This window comes from Labrus mixtus, chromosome 14 (genome assembly GCF_963584025.1).
Source record: "Labrus mixtus chromosome 14, fLabMix1.1, whole genome shotgun sequence".
Classification (NCBI taxonomy): domain Eukaryota; kingdom Metazoa; phylum Chordata; class Actinopteri; order Labriformes; family Labridae; genus Labrus; species Labrus mixtus.
In genome coordinates, this window is record NC_083625.1 from 9,681,341 (window position 1) to 9,697,043 (window position 15,703).

Below are 15,703 nucleotides of genomic sequence, written 5' to 3' on the forward strand. Positions count from 1 at the left end.
ACCTCAAAGCCACTTTTGGGCTCTGCATTATGATTCACTTTGTGCACGGTGCAGTCAGATAAAGCGGAGGTGGCAGCCTAATCCCATTTATCCTTAACGTGGGGTAACTGGTGGCAGCAGTGCAGTGGAACTCTCAATCAGATCCAGTGGATTTCTAAGTCATCGATACTGTCAGTGTCTGTCTGTGGTGTTGACACATTGAGGCCAGTGTTTAACTCTTCACTGCTTTGGTCGTGTACGGCTGCAGCAGATGCCCTCCAGCGCAGCGGCAGGGACAGATTAGAGCAGCCCAGTGTCAGCCTCGATGCCGGCTGATGGGTTCCACAGGCATGATGTGATGTCCAAGAGACAGACAGTTCTGGCTCTGAGTTCAGCCAGGCACACAAACACACACACACACACGTTGAATACAAACTCAATAGCTCCCTGGGACATGCACTGGATGAATGCAAAACAATATCACACATCTAGAAAACCAATTGTATTGAGAGTGCACAAGATAAATCTGCTAATTGAAACCTGCAAAACCTGATAATGCTGCCGACTATAGTGGACATGCTCCACAGACTTCTGAATCTATCACTGTGTTTGACTGCTCTGAGAGAACATTCAGTAATCTTAAGCACTCACTTATGTAAGAAAAACACATTGTTGTGTGAATAAAAGGAGGGTTGATGCTGTGACAAACCGGCAACAATAAGAGGATATCAACACTATCCTTTACAAGAACCACTAGCACTCTCTCCGTATGTGTTCTTTCTGCAGGACAGCATGGTTTTTTGTTATAATTGATTCATCTTTGTTGGCCTACTCTTTCGTTATTCAGCTGAGAAATTTGGTTCAAGTCACCAGATGGCAATGCAAAAACAAAAGACTGGAGGAATGAGTGTTTAGAAAACAATGGAAAATTAGCCTGGCAATCCTCACAAAACGTGTTTCGTAGCCAGAGTCTGTCAAAGTAATGTAGTAAGTGTAACCATATTTGTATTGTAGACATAGATACAAACAAAGAACTCCAATCTTGTGCAACACATTTATTGAAATGACAAACCGTTTTGAAGGAGAAGGATGTAGTTGCATTGTGTAGCAGTCAGTGCGAATGCAGCATCCTACTAAAAATCTAAATAGCAGTGGTTATAAAAACATGTCAAGTAAATGTTTGAGAATGTTTGTACCATTCCGGTCAGTCTCTTTTTATATGTTATTGTGTGTTAGATGCACTGAAGAAAAATATGCTGTTTACATGTATGCTGTTGTAGTACTGGACTGTGACACTTTTGCAGCTTTTTTAGGATAAAACATGCATTATAGTCATGTGAGGTTTTGTGGCTTTGTGGGTCACTGTTGGTCTGGCGGTTAGTCAATCCAGCATTTAGGCCCGGAGTCAAACTGAATGTCTCATGTCTTTTTTTTTTTAAAAGTCGTGAAATTTCATTACCAAAGTCCTTTGTTCTCGGGATGAACTTACTCACACATATCATTCCCTAATCTTCATTATAGTGCCAACAAACAGTGGAATTTTTTTTTTTTAATTTTTTTTTTAAATGTCTTTAAAACTGCAAGATGGATTGCCAAGCATTGATTGGCAGTCCTGAGAGAATGAATCCTAATGATGGACACAAGCATTCAGCTCAAAGCAGCGCCGTGCCAAGAACATCCACACAGAACTGTCAGGTTGGCTGTGGACTACAGAGAGACATTGTAATAGAAATTTGCATAGAGGTAAAGGTATTTCTGCTACCGCTGCACTTCCTTTGTCTTTTCAGCCACATTCTTATACATCAGATAGATCCCCTACAAGACTGACCACTTTTTAAAAAAAGCTAGAGAACATCTAGAGCAAAATGTATTGCAGAACTTATGCTCTTTGTACCTGCAGATCTTATCAATGGCTCTAATATTCCTTTTAGTCCTCTTAACATTTATACATAACTTCACTTTAGCAGATGATTTATCCGTATGTGAGAAACCTGTGGAGATCAAGAGCAACAGACAGTTTTAGCAGGATAAAGATACTTGGTTGGAATTTTATATTGTATATCTTTTTATGAAGAGAATCTAAATTGAATATGGTATGATAATTTTGGACATTGCTTGTTGTTTTTTGTTGCGTACAGTAAATGTTTTAAGTAATTACAAGCAATCATCCATTGCATAACTGCTGTCAGTGTTAAAAACTATTTGTGCAAAAGCTCTAAAATCCAGTTAAATGAAAAACAGGCTCCAAAATAGGGATAATAGGGAGAAAATAAAATAGATGTAGCATCTATTGATCCCTGAAGTTCATCTGTAATGTAAAGATATAATTCAAATTGAAAATGTTTGTGTTGGGAGAAGCATCCTCAGCTTTGGGAAGTTTGTGCTTTACACTTGCCTTGTTGATTTGTTTGCTGCATAGTCTTGTGCACAACAATTGCTCTTACAATCCAGTCATCAGATGGACTATAAAGGTTATTACCACAGGCATTCCACGCTTACATGCTTCAACAAACACCTTATAAAAATCTTACAGTTGTTGCAACTTCAGCTATTCTCGATGCTTATTCTGCTGGCATGCATAAACCCCCCTGATGATCATAGCATAATATAGAGCATGCCTCTTTTCTTACCAAAAATCAGATCTCAGCAATCTCAAGGGTGACAGTGTACCATTTCCTGAGTGCTAGTGCGGATAACAAAGCTGAGCTCTGAGGCCCAAGACGTAACCAAATTTCTCAGCTGTATTTTGATCCATCTTTTTCTCACCTCTGTTTAAGGCAGCACTTCTTCACTGGAGCAGAACAAACTCGGAAGCATTGTGTTAAGGCCAACAGAGGTACACTGACCACCTGGCAAAATCAGCCCCAGAGCTCAAGCCAGTGAGAATCAGCTTTTTCCTCTGCTTTCTGTGTAGTTTGTAAAAAGACAAAAAACCTCTTTCACCCAAGGAAATTACCCAATTCTTGGACAATTATTCACACAGTGGCAATTTAATGGTCGATGTCAGACTGGAAATAGATTAAGCAGTTATTTTATTGTATAAACAAAGAGAACCAAGAAACCATTATCATAGTAATGCGTTTAATGCTGATGATCAGCAACTGAATGACAATGGATAGTGAACATCTGGATTGAAATAATTCCATATTTCTGGTTAAACATATTTGATAACTCATCAGTTACCATTAGATAAAAGATCCCATTAGATTGATCACTTCCATGATGATTATATTACAGATAGTGTTACTAAATATTTAGGAGGATTTATCTCAAATGTGAGCTGGGAAGTTAGGCTTTTCTAACTATATTCTTACTACCAAGCCAACCCAGTTAACAAGCGTGCAATATCCAATGGTAATGTTTGCTAGGAAGTATTGACTGTTGATAAAGACGATGCATCTCCACCCACTGTACAGAAGTGAAGCCAACATGCCTTCCATTAAGGGAACTCGCATATCACCCTAGTGACATCATTGGGGGCCAGAGTTTTGCAGTAGAGTGACTCATGCGTGGTTTTGACATCCCACCCCTGCTACAAGGGTGCAGATCTCTCAAGTTGGTACCGTCCACAGCAGAACACATTCCATTGTCTCTTTGAAGCAGAAACGTAGTTATCAAAAGTTCAATGTGTTGGTGTTTGTTATATTTTCTCTGGAAGTCCATCCTGCTCTGCTAATCAGGTGCACACAGTGAAGCTGCATTTGTCAACAGAGCTGTCAATCATGGCGTTTTATTCCCTTTTATCAAGTTGTCAAGTCACCAATTATTAGTGTTACTACTTACTAATTATTATCTGAAAAATGTCCACTTCATCGTCAATCAACTAAATAATAGCTCAGTTCAAGGACATAAAAGCAATGTTTGATAAAATGTATTGCAGAGTCACTTATTTTATTTTTGTATGACCCATGCCATGTCCCATCTGTTAACATGAAGGAGGCGGGGCTTATCACATATAGTGTAGCCAGTCATTTCAAGGTTGTCTTTATTATCCCTGTGAGAGGCAGCAGCAGTAACACATACATCCAGCCAGCAATCAACATGTTAAATAGGAAGACACTAAAAAAGTAAAAGTCCAATGGACCATACAACATTTAAAGCTCACACAATCACTACAGAACTGCTGCTGCCCTTTGTCATTACCAGCGCCATCATCCTAACAACAATAGGGGGGGGTGTCATATTGTCCATCATTTTATCCCTTGTTGGTTCAATTGCTGACGTTTGGGAGGGGGCAAAAATTATAACCAGCTTCTTTAGTTTGTACAACTTTAAACCTTGAACACAGCTTTTTAACATTTCAATAGCAATGGAGCTTCCTACCCTGAGCTTGAAGCCAAGTGAACATGGTGCATGATGTTTTTTTTTTCAATGTTACATAACATTTTTCAATACCAATGGAGTTTTGGCAAGATCCAATAACATGTATGTACTTTCACCACACTCCAATAATGGCCAGCATTCAGCAGAGCCGTCAACCCCCTGTCACACATGCCAGAGGACCACAACAGTAATCATCTTTAACAACAGCAGGGGGAGGGGAGTGATGGGGTAGGCATGGTGCACAACCCCATCTACTCCATCACACATAGCTGAGGGCTACTCTCTGATGTGAATTCATATTGTCATACATGGACGTGACCCTATCCAATACAAGCCCCCAATCCCTGTTGCCTTGTTTTAGCAGGGTAGGCATTTTGTGTCTGATTATACTGATTAAAGTATTTGTGAATAATACATGTGATGGAATTGCCTGAGACACTGACTGCATCTGTAACCATCATGGTCATGAGAGGGTTGTACGTGCATGTGCACACCCGTGTGTGTGTGTGTGTGTGTGTGTGTGTGGGTGAGTGTCATCACAGGCAGATGTTTTAGCACATAGATTAGGTCATGCTGGGTGTGTAATCCTGGTGTTACTGAGAACGGCGTGGATTTAAAATCACCCACACAGCTACCCCTCAATAAACAGCAGCTGGGGAGTGGTAATCTACTTTTCCCACTTCTCCTCTCATCTTCATCTTCCGTCCTTTCTCATTCCCCTCCTCCTTTATATAACATCTTCTTTTCATCCGTCTGTCCGTCGCTTACAATCACAGTTGTGTCCGGGCAGATATGCAGGTCCGTCATTGAGAAAAAAAAAGCAGAGAAGAAGAAGAAGGAGGGAAAAAAATGGAGAGTGTGGGGGTAGAAAGGTTTTAAGTGGCTTAGCTGACTCTGTGGTGTAAATGCCAGATGGTCCAATGAAAGCCAGCAGAGCTAAAGGGACTGGCAGGTCCTCATTAGTTTCCTCTGATGCATGATGAATAAACACAACAGTCACTTTGTTTATTGCTCTCTCCCTCTGTCTCTCTTTCCTCACACGCCCTCATGTTTGCCTTTGGTTTGACCCTGTGCCTGTCACTGGGATGGCCAAAAACAAGCCGGATGGTTGTCAAAAGTGTGTGCCAAAGAGAATATGTACATAAGTTATTGAGGCATGTTGCGTAACCCTTGTCGGAATAATTTAATGAGCTGAGAATCTGGGGGAATAAATTGCTTGTAACATTTTCTCCTCCCTTTGGCCAGACAGCAGAACTATTTCCACCTGTGTTGTTAATGTTTGTGTTGTTGATTTTGTGTGTGCAACGCGTCTTGCTGAAGGCGGAGGTATTGTTACGTAAGATTTTGCCCGAAAGGATGCGTGACTCCTCATGTCCCTCTGAAGATCCAAAATTAAGTGAGAATCCTCACAAAAACAACCAAGCAAAATATGAATGGTGTGATTCAGAGGAAGCGGGCATGCCAGCTGCACCTCTGGCTGTTATCACTTGAGACATCTTTAGCATATTAAGCTAACTGATCAAATCTAATGTTCTGTGTTTCATTGCTGCAAAAAAAGGGGTAATTAAAAAAAAAAAACATTAAGGGCAGAGAAAAACATGCCGATTGTTTAAGGCTATAATGTCATTTTAAGGGATGTCTCCCTGCAGTGACACATCAAGTTTTATGCACATTTTACATAGCAATGCATGAATCGTTCATGGGCTGAGGAAAACAGGAATTCATCTCCCTCGAGTTCTGCCTTGCACCTGTTTGTGTCTTTTGTGGTTCGTGTTTCCTGCAGGGAAAGAGAAAAGGAACAGGAAAAAGCAAGCCAACATTTTGACTATGAGCTATTTCTATCTATTGCACTGGCACAAACTGGCATTCACTAAAAGATACATGAAGTGTTTAACTCAAAATACGACATGCATTGTTGAAAAAAAATACACTCACTCAAAAATTAATTGTCATTTTGAAGTTGCAGCTGTTTGCAATCTTAAAATATACATTTTGCAAGGAGTTATCTGAAAGGATGTTCTACTTGAACTCATTACATCAAATTGTAGACTTAAATTCTCAGGCATGCACACTATCACTGAACCCTGTCCTGTCCTTTCAATGCATACATACACAATAATTGAAAGGACAGGACAATAATTACTATTCGGTGAAGGCTGATCCCAATGGCAGCAACTCTGTCCCCTTTTTTCCATGTAGTCAAAGATACATACAGTGTTTTGGTTGCAGGCATGTTGAGCAGCAGCGAGCAGGGGCAAATATTATTCACCTGCACAACAGCAAACACACTCAAAAATACATATACACATGCCATAGCCCCCCAAATCGGCCAGAATGTGTTTAATGCTACAGGGAAAACAAAACACAAACATGATCAGGGGACTGTCTGGTTGCCATGGGAATGTTTTTGGTACAAAGTCAACCCTGTGGTGTTTTTTTTGGGTTTTTTTTAAGGGAAGGTTGGATTATAACAAGGGCAAAGTTTGTGTGTCAACTCCAAAATGGGGGGGAGAGGGGGGTTGGATAATCAAAAACTACACAAGTTCCTGGATGCATCTCCTTAGTTACACAAAGAGCGAGTGTGTAGTCATGGAGCGCACAGCTGACAACCAGCTTCCAATCAAGAATTAATGACTGGACACCTTCAGAGATGAAGACAGAGCCATTAAGAAATGTCACGTTACTTAACGGTAGCGGACGTTGTAACATTGACTAATTAAAGAGGCTTTAATTTGCACTCTGTTCAGAGGAGCATGTTCTATTAATCAAACACAAACCAAGGCTGTGTGATGTGGTTTTCATTTGTCATGTGTGCTGATGGCTTCTGTATGAGGACTCATAACCACTCTGCACACACAGAAAATGTGTTTTCCGATCACGGATGCGCGTTGTTGTTTTTAGAGATGCAGGGTCTGCAGAAACTTGATCACAGCAACTGGTCAGTATGGACATAAACTCCCGGGGACAAAAGAGAGCCAAACAAAAAGCTGGATACACCCAGTCAAGTCGGCAAAGACATCACATCCTGAGGCAAACAAAAAGACGTAAAGAGATTAGGCTTAAATCATTTCAACTGTTGACAGCGTATACAGCCTAAACAGTCCATGCAAGGATCACAGAACGCGCCTGCAAATAATCTCAATGATTTCAAAATTAGATTTATTTTGTTTTCATGGTCATACAGTTTAAGCATTAGACAACCCATGAGGATTTTCACGCTTTTTTGTCTCCCACAGACCACGATAACTGTAAGCTCTGCTAAATGAATCTGCCAGATCCCATACAGAAAGGAAAGAAAACAAAAACATAAGACTCGTGACAAGACTGACATGATTTATTTATAATTGTCACGGGTATTATTCATGTCATGTAGCTGGTGTTGAGATATAGCTCACGTTCAGCAGCACAGCAGGTGGCCTACATATTCAAACCTATGATAAATACAAATTCCTTCCAATGAAGTATGAATCTGCCTGACTGGAAACAAATTCATTAGGTCCTTGTAATGTGCAGCCACACTGTGTGTCAGTCAGCCACCTGAGGAAAAACACAAACAGAAAATCTGACAGATTTAAAGGTACTTTGCGAGATCATTCATCTGCAATAGATGAAAATAAAGTAGTAAAACATGACTGCTAAGGTGTAAGTAGAGCTCGTTCACAATATAAAGTAGTGAGAGTTTCTCACAGTAATCAGTTGGTTTTTCCACAGTCCCACCATGTTGGCTAGAAACCATAAAGTGCCCAAACGTGTGAATGTGTTCCTGTCATGTGTTAGTCTGACCTTTAGGGGATGTGTCTCTCCTTGTTAACAGAGCTGTCCTCACAGCAAACCCACTTAGAGGGTACACCCGGACAGGAATAGGAAAAAGGGGTAATGGATAAATGGGAATCCCAATGTGAGGCTGGATACATCTGGTAACTCTGATCAGGACCATGTTGAGACCTGTTGGTTAGTATGCAGCTAGTTTTTTTTTTTTTTCATCACTTTCAAAGAATTTATGTGAACACTTCCTTCAGAATAAAATTCTCTTCACTTATAATGAAAAACTACTCCCCCCCCCAACCAATTTTTATTTAGCAAAAAAATGTCCACTCACACAACAAAAGCTACTGATGTCTTTAAAGAGTTTTTATTGGTATTTTTGTCCTTGAATCTCTGTCAGTCTTAAGAGCTACCTTTGTTTACAGGGTTACATCTTCATTAAGAGGCTTATACAGTATGCACTGTCTGACACATAATAATATCTACTCTGTCCTTCAGCAGCGCATAACAGTTAGCTGCATTTATTGTTTGCTGTTTACGTCCTTGGGTTAAGACTGGAATGTTTTTCTCTTCATTGCACTGTAAGTGGTTATGTCATTGTTTTTCTGGTCTTTTCAAAATGAAACACAAAGGGGGATACTTGATAAGTCTGGCACAACTGTTCTGTAATGTTGTTATAAAAACAGAAGAAAGATCATCAAATAGTCCAAGTTAACCATTGCATGTTTGTCCTTTGTTTCAAAGCTGGTTGACATTAGAGTGGAAGTCTGCTCTGTTGTGTGTGGACTGGGATCACAGCAGCATTTACACTGTGTTATCAGTGTGGGGACCATGTGTGTACACCTCTCGGGTGAGTGCTTTTGCACTTCACGGCTGTGTTTCCACATAATTCTCTAAGCCTTTTAGCACATAAAGTCTGAAAATTCATATCCCATGTAAATACCGGGGTTAAAGTGGGCTTAATTCAGTTTGTAGCATGGCCTTGGTGATTACAATGTACATTGAGGGGCATACCATATTTCTGTCCATACGTGAACTGGCATGAGTTATGATGACATAAAAGTATATAGTAGAACCTAAGGACTGAATTAAATTGAAATTATATGAGGTATATTCCCCTGATGCTTTTGTTATGCAGCCACCTAACCAATAAAATGTTGTTATAATTAAACAAATAAAAGAAAGAAATGAACTCCAAGTATTTTAATGGTCATCTTAATAGCATCTCTGAGGTTATGTCTGGGACTTGTGTTCTCTTCAAAGCCCCGTGTATCATGTCAATAAAAATGAGAAACGCATTACACGGTCGAGCAAACAAAATGATTGTGTGCGTCAAAGGAATGAGGTATGAAATGCACAATAACATATGTACATACAGCGTCTAAAACAGAGAGAAGCTGGCTCGTTTCATATTCCGATGTTAATAAATGCTGCGCTCCGCTGGTTCCATAAATATTAAATGTAATAGCATTGATTCCCAGCCAATCTCTGCTAACTCTCATGCAGCACAGGTAGAGGCGTCAGGAGAAAAAGCATATTTCCTCTCATTGCTCCTGATTATAAATGAGCAGGGGGGATTGGTGGGGGATTAGTGTTTGCTTACAGCCGGATAATAATGTGGGATAATAAAAGTATATATGGTAATATTCTCCTTTAATTATTTTGAAGGTTGTGGACCAGCAGTGTGGTATTTAATCACAGAGGGTCTCTGTATCTGTCTAATTAATCAAGAAATATTAAGTCTATTGGGTTTTTACAGTCTTGTGTGCTTATTGGAACCCCTCCCAGTCTGTAGGTTCAGATCTAGTCGAGTTTCGGTTTACTCGAGTGGCTCTCCTGGCTCTGAGCGACACCAGGTTCAGTAGTCTCTCCAGCTCATCCCCAGAACCTGTCAGACTGTTAGAGCCGAGCTCTTCCTGGTCTTCCTGCGATTCCCTCCACTCCCCTCCCTGTAGGTCCCATGCCCTGAGGGGGGGCAAGAGCTGAGCAGGGTGCAGGTTGATGCCGGGGGGGCTGGACGGGTAGCCTTCATATGCTGCTCTGGTTGGGGGTAAAGTGTCATAAAGGCTCTCTGAGTCTTCCCCTTCCTCCTGGTTGTGGCTTGAATCTTGGTATTCCTCGTAAACAGGCGAGTCCTCACATCTGTCGTGGCTGAAGGTCTGCAGAAGGTCTGTGTGATCCTGGCTCACCCCTCTTTTACCGTCCTCTTCGGGACTTCTGGATTCTTCTTTGTCCAGGACACATCTCCTCTCCCACTCACCTGACTGGTTCCTCTCCCACTGGAAGGCCCTCTTCTCAGTTTCTTGTACCCTCTCTCGGGCCCGGTCTCCGCTGAAGCCCCTCAGGCTGTAGTCCAGCTGGAGGGACCGCATGCTGCCTCCTCGTCGGATGTTCTGCTGGGTGTCACTCAGGTCGAAATTGGATCCAGACTCTTGTGGGCGCAGACGTGAAGGTGACAACCAGCTTGAGGTCTGACCGGAAGACTCCCAGTGGTACGCTGAAATAATCAACAGAAAAAAAAATGGATTAATTGACTAACAATGTGTTTCATTGGCGCAACAGGAAGAGAAATGACCTACTTACGGGAGTTAAAGGGATTTAAGTTATCATACTGTGTTAGGAGCCCCAGGCTTTATTCCCTGGACAAACTAGTGCATTTGAATCACTGGAAGTATGTCTTCCTCCCTGGAATGTACGAGTTAGATTACAAACAGCCTGTCTGCATTTCACAGTATGAGCAAGGAACGGGATTATCTATCTAATGGGATAAGCCTGCAAAATGTGCCACATCAGCAGATGATTTCACTTTTAAAACAGCAGTGTGGTGACGACCTTATCTAGAGGAGTGAAGGAGGTGACAGCAGCTGATACGGTTCAGATCGAAGGCGTTAAGTTAGTCAGAGTATCCTCCTTGAGAACAAACAGAGGTACTTCAAAAAAAAGAAGTCATACAAAAATATTAAAGAACACATTTGATTTCATAATATTGCCGTGATGATGAGTACTTTCTATTTGTTTTCTCAACATCTTGATCTTATTTAACTCATTATCTACGCGTATCAAGGCTGGTTGTCCGGCAATGATGAGCACATTTCATTTGTTTTCTGGAGCGCTCGACTTTTTCCTCTCATTTTTACAGAAAATAAAAAATGTATGGACGCATGTCTGGGCTTCTGTAGATCATTAGCACTAAAGGGTAATTTTGTTTGAATCTTTTTTTTTTTTTTCATCTGCAGATTTTTTCTGTGCTTAACATCTAATCCTTTGATCTCTTTATAGTTTAATATTAGAATGTGTGTGTGGGTTTATGTACAGGAGTGTGTGTTTGTTTGTGTATATGTGTATGTGTGTGTGTGTGTGTGTGTGTGTGTGTGTGTGTGTGTGTGTGTGTGTGTGTGTGTGTGTGTGTGTGTGTGTGTGTGTGTTTGTGTGTGTGTGTGTGTGTGTGTGTGTGTTTGTGTGCGCATGGGGTTTATGAGATTCTTTGTGTCTTACTGTTGCTCCACAGGGCTTACAATGTGCTCTGTGGGACTGTGTGTTTGCGTTCTTTAATTGCTCCCAACTCTCATTTAGAATTAATTTATGTGCAAATAAAATAAGACAACGAAATCTCTTTTTTTTGGACGTTTGAGTTCATGCTGTTAGCCCCCTGCTAATATACTACTCCCTACAAACTACAGCATGCAGGGAGCGTTATATATGGTTGGGGTTAATGAGCTGTGAGTGAAAAAGATATCATATTGATGAAGCAAAGGGAAGCCAGAGGGGTCAATCTGTGTGTGGGAAGAGTTCCCTTCATTAGCAATGCCAACTCCTGCTTTACAATTCACATCACGTGCGGACAGATGTGTCTTATAGACTGCAGTGCCAACAAACCACAAAGAAAAAGTGAGTTCTTTCTTCATGCCATGCAGCTGAATTGTCAACACTCTGTTTAAATATGTTCAAACGCGAGGTTAAAGGGGAGTGGGGGGTCAATTAATGTCCTTACAATCCACCATGTACTCTACACAAATCTCATCTTTGCTCTGCAAATGACGACTCGCTGTCAGTGAGGGGGGGGGGGGGGGAATCTCATGGAACGGGAAGCCTTTGATCCTTTGATGATGAAAAGCTCTTCTCATAGAAACAACTGAATGAGGGGTGACATTGGGAATTATGACATGGAAAAAAACACACTTGATAACAAGGGAAGGAGGCTGGCAGGGAGCCATTTAGCACAAATATATGTAAACAATGTAAACAGAAAAATTCACCCACGAGCACAAATCACGACACATAACACACACACACGCACGCCCAAACAGAAATACACAGCGGGATGTCACACAACACTTGTTCCTCATGCAAGAGGCATTAATGATATGTTAAATGGGGGCTGAACATTTCACATCTAATTTACAGACTAACAAAGATGAACAGCTGATCTGGTTATAAATCACATTTCTTCTCCTTTTTTACACATTAAGAAATATATGTTTGTTCATGTGTCATATGAACACAAATTCACCAAATCCAAGGGGTTATCTGGAGCTAACCTACCATGCAACAATTTCATTCATCATTTAATTCTCCCTGTCTGGAGTAAAGCTCTTTATGCTTCAGCAAGCTGCCAGTGACTGAGGCACAAATGCAGCCTTGCTCTGGGTTTGTAATGAAATGCTTTGTGGATCCAGAAAATTACATGCACCTAAGAACTAACAGACTTGGTAACCATGAGCCAATAAACATTGGTCTTAAAACAGAGCTGGAGACAAAACAGGGATCCTATAGGGTAGGTGTAACCGGATCTTATCATTGTTTTAGCATTCGTGGGAGTGGAGGATTAGTGTCCAGCCCGCAGATGATGCATTCTCGCAGGAGAAAAAAGGGAAAGTGTTTGAAGCTGCTGTCGCCTTTGCTTTTCCATAAGGATGTGAGGCTCGGCTCAAAGTGCCAATAAAACCCACTGAAACATTCTAAAAGGCTGGGGCAAAAGCTTCACTATGCCTTGAGGGAGGACTACTACAAGCAACTTAGCCGAGCGCTTAAATGTCAGCATTAATCAAATATAGAAAGCTTTTTTTCTATTTTTTTTTATTTTTTTATTTGATCAAAGAATTGGATAGTTGTTACACGATATATGTTGAACTGTTTTGGGTTGACTTGCTTAGACTGCTGCTGCTTTGAACTGATGGATGGATGGATGGTTTGCATGTAAACTTGGGTTTGCGAGTATTTGATAGATTCTGAATCCAGTATCAAAGCCACCTTTCCAGTCCAGAACCTCTCTAATCTGTCACCAAACCCTTTTAGAATAGCCTCCAGAAGTTGGAAGTAATAAAAAGTCAGTATAAATGAATTAAACTTGTGTTTAAACTGAGATCTTTGTCAGCCCTTTAACTGAATAAATAAATGATTTCCACTTAATTTCTAAATCTAATTACCTAAGGAACTGATATGGAACTATAAAGCAAGTATGGTTACAATATTTATGTTATATTTATTAATGTTAAATACAGTATTCCTTAATACAAACGTTGATGTTGAAGGGGGGAACTTTTGTCTGTGGCAAAAAAAAACACAGGACCCAAGAATTGTAGATATGAGTTATTGTTGATTTGAAATGACTACTCACATCTGTTTATGTAGTTAATATGTGATCTATTTTAATTCAACAAAAGCAACAATGATGAGCAGCCTGCATCCCCACATTTTTAGTACATTTCTCTTTGCTGTTTTCAAAATGAAACATCCATTTAGAATCCAACCCTTGTTGGAAGTCAGGAGGTGTAACTAGAATTTGGGAGCCTACATTTACATTCAAAGTTGTGGTTGCAAAAAAAAAAAAGAAGTGAAACAGAAATCTATGCTGTTTGGGGTTTGATAAAATATTCAGGGAGAAAAATGTAAAAAACACAAAAGGTAAGGTTTGGGGATCACAGCTTAGAAAATAAAGCCGGAGGGATGGCAAGTTAATAAGATGTTTTTCAGTTGCTTTGCAGCTCACTCACCAGGGCTGCTCCGCCGCTGTTCTTTGTCCATGTTCGACACTACAAAGGGAGAGAGAAAGTGAATGTCAGAGACAGAGTGAGACAAACAACACAGAAACTAAAGGGGAGAAATTGAAACATGCAGAGATCCAGTACTGGAAATGGACAAAAACATTGGAAACCTTAGCAGGACGTGTTATTCTGAAGGGAAAGGACAGCAGAGGCTGGGCTGCATTCAATACATTATACCATAAAGCTACAGCTCTATACAAATACATTGGCATGAAAAGAGAGACACAAAGGAGATACAGGAGTACAGAAGATATAATTTCATACCTTCACTCTCAATATTATCCACAGTGTCATTTACCAGACGTATGACCGTCACTATAGAATCTGTTCAGAATACAGAAAGAGAGAAGAAGAAGAGAAACAATGAATGAGCATTGATGGCTGGCTTTCTTGGCAGCTCCAGGAAATAGGACACACCCATACACATGGACACACACATGATCATTAGGTTGTTTGGCTTCCAACCTCTTTAAGATCAATGGTATCGAGTTATCTGGGAAAAAAAGAGACGAATACGATCCAAGAAAAGTGTCAGCAGTATTGCTCTACCTTGTAAAATGTGACGCTGAAAAATTATTCGGACTTAGGACCTTTGAATGAAGCTTTGCTCAAAGTGTGTATGGATTGTGTTGCATAATGGTACCTTCAGTTAAACATTTAAATTAGATTTTTTTTCTCCTTGCTTTTTGAAACATTATGTAGTACTAAACAGCAACATTGTATAACAGTACAACTGGCACGTTTTCACATCCAGTGAATTTTATAGAGGTGGTTCCCGGCCTTTTGCTTAGGACTCTTAAATGAAGAGCACTGATTTTCCCTTCCTCTGAATAACTTTTTAGGGCCTTACGAGGAAACTAAAATACTTACAAAAAGGAACAGAAAGATGAAGGAGTGCATTGGGGTCTTACCGTTGTCATCAAAGGACTCAGAAGTGTAGGAGCTAATGGAGTGCTCCTCAGAATTAGAGTCTGAGAGGCATGTCACCTCATCCACAAGCTGTGAGATCTCTAAAATGCAAACACAAAAACAACAGTACATATTCAATTCCACACTCATATACACTCAGAGTATTTTCTTAATAACTTATGAGCTACATTAGCATGTTCCACTCTAAATTCAAAGCAAACATGAGATATCAAAGCCAATATAAATTCTAGTTTCTGATATCTTGGCTCCAAGCCTTTTCATCTTTAAAGGAAGGAACCATATGCCTTCATATATATCATCCAACTATTTTGGATTTAAAAATCATAATCAATTACTTCTCACATTCATCCACACCATTTAAAAATCTTGAACTATAGTTTGCTAGTTTGTCTTAAAGGAGCAATATGTAACTCTGACACCTAGTGTTTAAAATTGCTACTGCAGTCCAAATTCAAAACATTGATGAGAGCTGTCTCCCCCCGCCCCCTCCTCCCTTGAGTCGATGTGCATGCAGGTTGCCATGTCCCAGATCCTGAAGCTTTAGAATGTATCCAGCTCTGCATCAGTCTTGAAACGTTCAAAAGCTTCTCTATTATTTATCCTAGTTTTACCACGTATCTACGTCATCGAGCTTATTAGGAAAAGAGGCTTTTTAGGCCATT

At 40.4% G+C, this 15,703-nt stretch overlaps 1 protein-coding gene across 1 annotated transcript in view; it reads right to left on the reverse strand.

The window, feature by feature from the left end:
• Window positions 1–7,984: 7,984 nt before the first annotated feature.
• Window positions 7,985–15,703, reverse strand: part of LOC132987942 (protocadherin Fat 3) — a 68,065-nt gene continuing 60,346 nt past the window's right edge. The window contains exons 48-52 of the mRNA XM_061054949.1: window positions 15,023–15,121; window positions 14,376–14,435; window positions 14,061–14,099; window positions 12,059–12,112; window positions 7,985–10,564 (exon numbers count right to left, since the gene is read on the reverse strand). Of these exons, the coding sequence (XP_060910932.1) occupies window positions 9,837–10,564; window positions 12,059–12,112; window positions 14,061–14,099; window positions 14,376–14,435; window positions 15,023–15,121 (980 nt within the window). The 3' untranslated portion in view covers window positions 7,985–9,836. The remainder of the gene's footprint in view (window positions 10,565–12,058; window positions 12,113–14,060; window positions 14,100–14,375; window positions 14,436–15,022; window positions 15,122–15,703) is intronic.